Source organism: Chanos chanos, chromosome 7 (genome assembly GCF_902362185.1).
Source record: "Chanos chanos chromosome 7, fChaCha1.1, whole genome shotgun sequence".
In the NCBI taxonomy this organism is placed as follows: domain Eukaryota; kingdom Metazoa; phylum Chordata; class Actinopteri; order Gonorynchiformes; family Chanidae; genus Chanos; species Chanos chanos.
In genome coordinates, this window is record NC_044501.1 from 38,956,239 (window position 1) to 38,966,238 (window position 10,000).

Genomic DNA, 10,000 nt, shown 5'->3' on the forward strand with positions numbered 1-10,000 from the left:
AGACACACACACTCATAGAGAGGGGGGGCTTTCCCATTCCCATATATAAGTGGAAGCAGAAGGCAGAGGCTGTCCTGGCAAAGCAAGGAGCAAACAAACTCTCCAGAACTCCCTCTCAAGTGATTGGCTGTGCGCAGACGCCTTTCTCTGCAGGTCTAACAGGTCAGAGGATTTGTACATTATCTTATAAACGTTCTCCTATATGACTGAATGCACAGTCTTAAAGACTGCAGATGTGCAAGCTTCTGTATTTGTTTAATCCATAATTTTATTTGTATACATTGAGCACAGTATTTTAGTACCAAAGTGTAATGTATTAGCAGCGATTTAAAAAAAAACAAAAAAAAAACAACTTTCTATCCTTAAAAACTGCTTGAAATGGATAACACATGGTGGTACATTTCATTACAAGACTGAGAACTTGGGGGAAAAAAAATGCAGTTTCATTTCATGTTGTGCTGACATTCAAAAGCTGTCTTAAATAGAAAAATTTTACTAGGAGTGCATGACCTTTAAATGTGTTTGTGTGGCTGTTTTTGTATTTATTATGTGCTCTGTTTGTGTACGTGTGTGCGTGTGCGTGTGTGTGAGAGAGAGAGAGAGAGAGTGTGTGTGTGAGTGTGTGTGTGTGTGTGTGTGTGCGTGTGTGTGAGAGAGAGAGAGAGAGAGTGTGTGTGTGAGAGTGTGTGTGTGTGTGTGTGTGTGTGTGTGTGTGCGTGGGTGTGCGTGTGGGTGCGTGCGTGCGTGTGTGTTTAACCATTTTTACATAATCGTTTCTTGTGGGCCTAAGTATGCATTAATTATTCTAAAGTCTAATATAGCTTTGTGGTCTGCCAAGAATATTCAGTCATATGCCCACAAGCTCCAAAAACATCTATAAAAACATCTATTAAAAAACCCAGCAGTGATATATAGTATATTTTTTTCCATACCATATCGGTCATGCCAAGCTGGAGTGTGGAAACGGTGTATTCATTCTCTTTCAGTGTGCCCATATGTGGTTTAATGAAACAGAGCTTGCAGTGTGTGTATAGATTATGACTCACTGTCCCAAAGAGGTACAGCAGGGACCAGAACTGTCCAAAATTTTGCCCCCTCAACCTGGAGCCGCCCATTATGTAATAAGCTCCTCACAAATAGGTGTTTGTGTACCAAAGCGACGCCTTCTGTGCCATGCTTGCTTGAATGAAAACACTCATTGTGTGCTGAACCATAAAAAGAAAATACCCTTACTGCATTTAAACACAGTTGGGTTGGTGTAAAAAAAAAAAAAAAAAAAACACTCTCTATGCCAATGTTTTCTCTTTGATTTCTCTCCAAGTTGAATTTGGATAGCCCCCGAGGAGTCTTAGTGGACCATAAGCAAACTGCTCACAGATTAGTGTCTTTAAACAGCACGTCTAATCTGAATCCAGAGAATCTGAATCCAGAGATGCACTCACACTCCCATTCTGCCAACACTTTGGAAGAAGAATCTCCACTTTGCACTTCATCTTATTATTCCCTTTTGGTTGTGTGGTTTTCATTTTCTAAGATTCGGTTTTCAATAGATGACTCAACCTATAATTGAATTATTATACGTTTCCTGTACCAACCCACAGGGTAATATGTTAAGGAGAAAATGTGTCTCATGATTGAAAAGTGATGTCAACTTGTACTTGTGTTGTTTTCAAGGCTTTTGTCTTCTGGACCATAACGTTTTTTTTTTTTTTTTGTTCTTCTCTACATTCAATTGAAAAAAAAAAAAGACTGTTCTTTTAACTTCTTGAAAAAAAGTAATAACTGGAGAATACAGACACAAATACAGACTCAGGGCTAAAACCAACTACAGCAACAACAGCAACAACTTGCTGTCAGAGAACAGAATAATTTACTGCTGGCAGAGTCTACATTTCGCTCTCGCGCTTCTCGGCTGCAACCAGACATTCTTTTACTTGTCATCGTTTCTAAAAACCACCGATGACTGTTTGTTTGTGTCTGCTGGAAGGCTTTTCTTCGTGATCTCATGGGCCATGTCAGACACATTTGGGTCCTAGTTCACCATAAGGCCACGCATTAAAAACAAACAAACAAACAAACAAACAAACAAACAAAAACCCCGCAGAATTATCTGTCTGTCATCATTTCAGAATTTTTTTGGGTGGCATTAGGCCGTCCTTCGCGTAAACATAGCCCTGAACTAAATCAATGACGGTCAAAAGATTTTTTTTTTTGACTTTTGACAGCACAGAGTGGGCACAAAATGTTTGCTTGTCGTCAAGCACCACATTCTTCAAAGACCTTGGCCACAAAAAGTGAGCGTCGAGGTTATTTCAGATGGCAAACAGGAAACTTCTCCCCAGCGGTGTGGTTCACTGGAGCGGGAGCTGTACATTAGTCTTTAGTCAGTTTCAGCACATCTGTCCTATTTTATTTATGTAAAGTTGGACAAGTAAACAATGCCACAGTGAAATGAGGGCCCTGAATAAACGTAAATTAAATCTGAAAAGGCCTTCAGACACACACACACACACACACACACACGCGCGCACGCACACGCACACACACACATATGCACACACACGCACACGTGCACACACACACACACACACACACACACACACACACACACACACATGCACACGTGCACACACACACACACACACACACACAGACACACACGCTTCGTGTTAACATTTTAGAACCTCTTTAAACAAACACATAACCCCCTCTTGCCCACAAATGCAATTTATAACTGATGGTTGAACATTAGAGCTCCCACTGGGCCTAAACAGTTAATGCTTTTGGTCTCTCAGGGGTGAATAATATTAAACAAATGAACAACGCAGGGAAGAGAAATGTTCGGGTATTTATATATGAAAACACTATTCCTTCCACAACTCAGTTCTGTTCATTTTTTATTCTTCTTCTCAACAGTAATTGCTTGTCCAATTTGTCAGCTGCATTTATGGCCAAACACCCTTATTCTTATTGCCTCTCTTGATATAACATTCACTGTTCCCTTCTTTCACTGCAGTGTTTTCACAGTGATGTTTCTCTGTGTCAAAGGTGTCTGAGTTTGAGATCGCCGTAGCAACAATGTCCAATCAGGAGACTCCCGCAGCCAGTCCTCGGCAGGTGTCCCATCGGGGACGCAGTGCCGGCCCGGCTGCCAACTCCAACAAAGACGCAGAGGAAGTCCCCGAGTTCGAGCCCTTCATGCTCCTTCCCAGAGGCCCTCCACCTCTTCACGGTGAGGGAGAGTTTGTGTGTGTGTGTGTGTGCGTGTTTGTGTTTGCCTGTGTGTGTGTGCGTGTGTGTGTGTGTGTGTGGGGGGGGGGTAATTGTGAGAGACTGTGCATGTGAGTGTGACTGTGTGTGTGCGTATGTGTGTGTTTGTGTTTGTCTGTGTGTGTGTGTGGTAGTGGTGGGGGTAATTGTGAGAGACTCTGTGTGTGTGTATCTGTGAGTGACACAGTGCTTGTAAGAGTGTGTGTGTGTGTGTGTGTGTGTGTGTGCACGCGCGTGCCAATACAAATGCTTAAAAATGACTCACAGTTACGAACAATGAAAACCGTAGATAAGTCGTGTCTGACAGCTGAATGTTTGAGAGTTTCCTCCACACGAAAAAAACACCATAGCTACAAGAGAGATAACACAACAGAAACCTACATTCTGAGGATTACAATGACTCACACACACGCGCTCATCAGATCCAAGCCTGAACACAGCCTGTTTTATTGAGGAAGCGTGGATTGAAAGACAGGGCCTCTAAGGCAGATAAAGAAACTTCTCCTTTTTGGCTTCCTCAGCCCACGACAATTAAATGAACTCAGTGGTACTGTCTGTGTGGGTGGGAAGAAACACTTCATGCCAAAAAATTTTTCCTAAAAGACAGAAAGACAAAATTACTTGTTAAAAATACTTTTGCAGTTTTTTTTTTTTTGCAATATTTTTCCAATATTCAGTTATAGCTTTGAGACAAATGTGATACTATTTAAGTTATCCATCATGCCACTAATATAACAGGACTACACAGGCATCACAAGTGTCTAAAGCCATCTAAACAACATTTGTAATGTATGAGCAAGAGTAACCTGTTGGCTAACAACCTAGCTGAGTGAGTAAGTTTTCAAATTAAACAACATTTGTTTTGTACTTGTGGTCAACATAGACCCTTTTAGAATCCTTAACAACCACCCTGTGTATCCCATTTTCCTGCTCCATAGAGTTTCTTGATATCTGGGATTTGGACATGCTAAAGCAACCACACGAGGTCAACAAACAGAGGCACCATACCCACCTGTACGCGAACAACCTTCTCATCGTCCGCCGCGCTCAGGAATTCGAGATAAAGATCACCTTCAACCGCCCTTACAAACCAGAGGAGGACAAGTTTGCCGTGGAATTTGTCATTGGTGAGCAGCCAATTGAAATAAAGAGAAATAATCGCCACGGTTATTACTTCCTTTTTTTTTTTTTTTTCTTTTTTACATTTTTCTGTGAATGTTCCACGGAACCCAAACATAATCTTGGGGAAGCACTTTGTTGTTTGTTTGAAAGAGTTTATCTGAGTTCTTCTATAATAAGACACTCCGGCTTCCTCTTTTAGGAAGAATCCGGGGGATACAAAAAAAAAAAAAAAAACACATCAATACCAAAATAATGGCACAGTTTCAGGGCTGAGCAATTTTGTTGCACGTGCCAGTATTGCACAAGCCAGGGTGTTTTCCATCACACGCCGATTAAAATTAGTAAAAGTAGAACGATTTTGGCGAAAGTGAGTGCTTGATACGCTTTCTCTTCTCCTTCACACACTTCCTCTGCAGCCCTGTGCTTCCTTTTTACCTTCCTCTTTTCTGATCCATTTTCAGCTTTAGAGTGATATTGTTTTCCAAACCATAATATCTTAGAAATAACCCCATAGTATTTTAGCAGGAGTAAGCAAAATGTTGACCAGTGGTTCCCTTTCGGCTTCCCGCAAATCCCTCTGTAGGGCCAAAAGAAGAGTTGTAGAGCATTGCCCTTTGACATTAGCGATGTAATGGCACAGCACACGCAGATCAAATACAGTACGATCTCATGCAGATATTGTGTAGAGGAGGGAAAGATAATAAAGCTTAATAATAACTGTGCCTACGGGTGTGAACACGAGCACTCCAATTAACGCATTCAACTTCTGAGACCGCCTTCGTGACACAACCCCCGAGATGGAGGATTTACGAATGAATGAATGAATGAATGATTGAAACAATCCATCAATACAAATCTATATTGCCATGTACAGTAAGTATGTTTAAGGAGCATGTGCCTTTGTTTCCACTAGGTGCCAGTCCTCAGTACAACAAGGGCACCTACATCCCCGTCTTCCCCAAGGAGGAGCAGCAGAGCACCTGGCGCGGACGGGTGGTGGACTCCACCGAAAACGTTGTCACTATGGGCATCACGGCGTCGCCAGATTGCATCGTGGGGAAGTACCGTTTCTACGTGGCGGTGGTGACGCCTTACGGCATCCGCAGGACCAGGAGAGATCCTGCCAACGACATCTACGTCCTCTTCAACCCCTGGTCTCCCGGTAGGAGCCCCCGGTGATTTTTTCTCCCCATAGGCTCGCAGTTAATTACATTAATTAGGAAAACTGATATCTTAACAGACAATTGATATAATCTCCCTCTGAAAAAAAAAAACAACAACAACAAGAAACAAAAAAAACAGGTTGGTGAGAATAGACACACAGCCGTTTTCTTGTTGCTGCTTTTGAAGAGGTCTGCTTTTTTTGGATGGAAATGAAAGCATTTCCTTGGCGGTTCCACAAGGCTTGGTTGTGACATTGGCCTTAAAAAAAAGTAATTTTACTTACTCCGAGGATTTGACCCTCTCTCTCTCTCTGCTAATCGTGTTTCTTTCTTTTTCCCCCCCCTGCAGCTGATACAGTCTTCCTGGACGATGAGGAGGAGAGGGAGGAGTGCGTACTTAATGAACTGGGGATTATCTACCACGGAGCATATGATGACGTATCAGAGAGGGCCTGGAACTATGGACAAGTATGCACTTACTGAATCAACATAATGTGCATTTTAACTTACACATTCCTTATTCTGCAGTTTCAGATGTCGTTATCAGGATGTCTCAAGGTTGTTCCTGTCAACGTACACGATGACTGTTTCAAAATCCGAATGGAAACTATGGACAAGTGCGCACTTACTGAGTCGACATAATGTATACTTGAACTTACACATTCTTACTCATTCTTACACATTCTGAAGGTTCCTTTTTCAAAAAAAAATGCCTTGATGATAGATGTCATTATCAGGATTTCTTAAGATCATTCCCATTGACATACACAATCACAGTTTCAATTCTGAATGGCTTGCCGTTTTTTTGTATATAGCCCCCCCCCCACCACCACCACCCTCTTCCTCTGACCTCGGTCAAATAAGTATTTGAAGTATTTGAATGACTGTGCCCTGTTCAAGTTCTCTTCAGTGCACTCGTGACCTTGCTCCCTTTATTAACGGGATAAATGGCAATTTTGATGAAGTCTTTGTAAGACATTCGTGCGGCGCTTGTTTGGTATTGCCGCGGCACATTCGGTCCCGTCAGAATTCCAACAGCTCTCGTAGGAAAGGACACAGGAGACAAAAGAGCCGCACACGAACTCTGAGACAAGGATCATCCATTAAAATACTTGACATACTCATTTGTCCTGGGCCCTGATGTCTGCCGTCTGTTTGACTTGTCATTTTCGTGTTTGTTTTCATTTTGTCCACAAGCTAAGGGTGTGTGCCCATGTGTTAGCATTTGCCTTTTGGTTCATCAAACGTAGATAATTTCACTGTAATTTTTCTGTCTTTCACCCGGTGATCTCATCTGTCTGCACACAAGTTATTTGTGTCTGAACCTGACTAAAATCCTTAAAGCATCATTCATATGAATCATTTGTACCTAATACCCAAGGCTGCATGCCAGTGGTTAGTTAGATTGGTTTGTCTGGCTTATTTCAGAAACCAAATGTTTGTGCCCACTGGGCGATGCACAATTTCACAATTATTCAATACGCCCTAAAAAAAAAAATCCCCATCCGGGGGCGTCATTCAAAGAGTCATCCAGCTGAACGTTGTTTTCCGATGTGTCTGTTGTAGTTTGAGTACGGGATTCTGGACGCCTGTCTGTTGATCCTGGACAACGCCGCCATGCCCCTGACCAACCGAGGAGACCCCATTAAAGTCACCAGGGTGGCATCTGCTATGGTGAGAGACTAGACCACACGTGTCGAAATCTGGTCCTGGAGGGCCAGGGTCCCGCTGGTTTTTGTTTTCACCTCTTAGTTACCTGTTGATTTTCACCTTGAGAACAGGTGAGCATGCTCCTCAGCCAATCAGAGATTGTATTGAGGTGGTCGACAAGAAAAACAGCAGGACCACAGCCCCTCCAGGACTGGATTTTGACACCCCCGGATTAGACCAATCATGAACACAGCTGATGACATAAAGTGAAAGCCCACGATGATGAATCACATCGGAGTGTTTTAGTCAGGCAGCAACGCCCCATTACGAGAAAGCTGTTGAAAGATTCATTTTTTATTAATTTAGAGCGTCTGGTTGGCGAAGAAAGAGCACGTTATAATTTGCAACGCCTGTTCTAACCAGGAGCGAAGAACTAGCAGCGTGCTGTGTTGCTCTCCATTTCATTCAACAGGTTTTATTTGCTTAAACAGTATGGCGATTGAAGATCAGTGAGCATAATCTAAGGCGATTTAAGTACGTCGGTCTGTTGTTTTTTCTTTTTTTTTAGCTGAATAGACCTGATCACATGACACATAAACCATACTGATTTGTGAAAACAGGGTGTGAAATTTCACAATACCTTGTGCTGGATATGCTATTTCCTAATGTTTTCCTCCTATCTCTTTACCACAACTATTTGTAAATATTTGTAACAATATCTATCTATCTATCTATCTATCTCTCTATCTATCTATCTATCTATCTGTATAAATACTGAGAGTGACAAAGACGTGTAAGAAGAGAGAATCCTCTCTCTGGTTGTTGCCAACTCTGCCACTGTTGCCATGGCGAGCAAAAGAACAACTGTTGAGCGATGGCATTCTCTGCTGTGTTTGTGCAGTTTGTGCCTTGTTGCGTGTATGCAAAATGATTTGATCAACATCACATGGCTTTAAACATGATCTTTTTTCTTTTTTTTTATTATTATTATTCATTTTAATAGCTGAATTCCAAGGATGATGAAGGTGTTTTGGTGGGGAACTGGAGTGGAGACTACACTTACGGAGTGGCCCCCACCTCCTGGACAGGCAGTGTGGAGATACTCATGACTTACGTTGGCAGTAGGGAGCCTGTCTGTTACGCCCAGTGTTGGGTGTTTGCTGCTGTTTTCAACACATGTAAGATATTTTTAATTTCTATGGGAGTAGAACGTTTTTTTTTTTACAGAGAAGAATGGTCTCTCTCTCTTTTTTTTTTTTTTTTTTATTTTTTTATTTACTATGCATCACAAAGCACAGATAAAAGCAGCAAAAATCAATATTGTGATTAAGAGATATGACACGTTGAATATTACTTATTATTATTTCTATTGAACAGAGGAAGGCAACCTTCCTCCTTTGGAATGTTAGCGCCTGTGGGCTTTTGATTCGAACTTACTCAAACGCAATTGATTCATGCGGTTCAGTTGGAAGTAAGAAGCCCTTGAATGACTGAATCAGGAATGGAAGAAAGTTAATAAGGAGAACTGTTCTCCAAGAGAAGCATTCCCTGCTGTAAGAGTTCCCTGTTATAAGAGAACTGTCTAATTTCCATCGATACCTCCCATCTGTTCCAGTTCTGCGGTGTGTGGGGATTCCTGGCAGAGTTGTCACCAACTTCTTCTCCGCTCATGACAACGACGGTAACCTGAAAATGGACATCATTCTGGATGAAAACGGGAGAATAGACAGAAATCGCACCAAGGACTCCATCTGGTCTCAATTCAATTCCTTTGTCCAATTTTTGCCACAGTTCCACAGTTCCAGAATGTTCTATCTGAGCTATCTGCTCTTAGTTTTAATTATTAAATGTGCATTTGGTGACACTAAACAAAAATGTTCAGTCTTTTCAGTGATGTAGGTCAATGCATTAAATGCATTTACAACTGAACGTATGTCAACTGTTATTTAATCAGGTGTCCAAGGTGAGGACCGAGAAGTTCTTAGTGTCAAATGGTCAAAATGGACAGTTAGCTGACAGTACAACTGCCTTTAATGTCTTCAGTTTAACTCATTTTCACTGAGGTACCAATTATAACAACATTTCCGTCATTATCAGAGTGTTTTGTCAAAAGAAAATTGTTTCTTTTGTATTCAGGAATTACCATTGCTGGAATGAGTGCTTCATGTCCAGACCTGATCTGCCACAGGGCTTCGGAGGGTGGCAGGTGGTGGATGCTACACCCCAGGAGACCAGTGATGGTAACACACACACACACACACACACACACACACACACACACACACACACATGCACACGCACACTCACAGAGGGAGATAGAGAGAGAGAGAGAGAGAGAGAAAGAGAAAGAGAAAGAGAAAGAGAAGGAGATACACACACACAAACACACACACACACTCACACATAGAGGGAGAGAGAGAGAGAGAGAGAGAGAGAGACACACACACACACACACACACACGTACACACATATATATACACACACGTATGTGTAGCACCTGCCATCGTTGTCTGTGTGACTGAGCAAACACTGGCGTTTTCTCTGTGCAGGCATGTACAGATGTGGTCCTGCCTCAGTTGCTGCCATAAAACACGGCCAGATCTGTTACCCTTTCGACGGCCCCTTTGTGTTCGCTGAGGTAAATCTCCCCAATATTTTGTCTTGAATTTTTGCTAGACCTCCTGAGTGGATTTCAGTGTTTCCTCTTATATTCCTTTTCTTTGCAAAGCATATTCTAACTGAATTATAACTGATGTAAGTCTGTCATGTGTGCCAATGTGTTGAGCATTATAAT

At 42.0% G+C, this 10,000-nt stretch overlaps 1 protein-coding gene across 1 annotated transcript in view; it reads left to right on the forward strand.

Moving 5' to 3' along the window:
- The first annotated feature begins 88 nt into the window (after positions 1-88).
- f13a1b (coagulation factor XIII, A1 polypeptide b) overlaps positions 89-10,000 on the forward strand; it is a 13,381-nt gene continuing 3,469 nt past the window's right edge. Inside the window, exons 1-10 of the mRNA XM_030780144.1 lie at positions 89-162; positions 3,049-3,232; positions 4,209-4,397; positions 5,306-5,554; positions 5,905-6,023; positions 7,122-7,229; positions 8,209-8,383; positions 8,821-8,959; positions 9,342-9,445; positions 9,756-9,844. Of these exons, the coding sequence (XP_030636004.1) occupies positions 3,079-3,232; positions 4,209-4,397; positions 5,306-5,554; positions 5,905-6,023; positions 7,122-7,229; positions 8,209-8,383; positions 8,821-8,959; positions 9,342-9,445; positions 9,756-9,844 (1,326 nt within the window). The 5' untranslated portion in view covers positions 89-162; positions 3,049-3,078. The remainder of the gene's footprint in view (positions 163-3,048; positions 3,233-4,208; positions 4,398-5,305; positions 5,555-5,904; positions 6,024-7,121; positions 7,230-8,208; positions 8,384-8,820; positions 8,960-9,341; positions 9,446-9,755; positions 9,845-10,000) is intronic.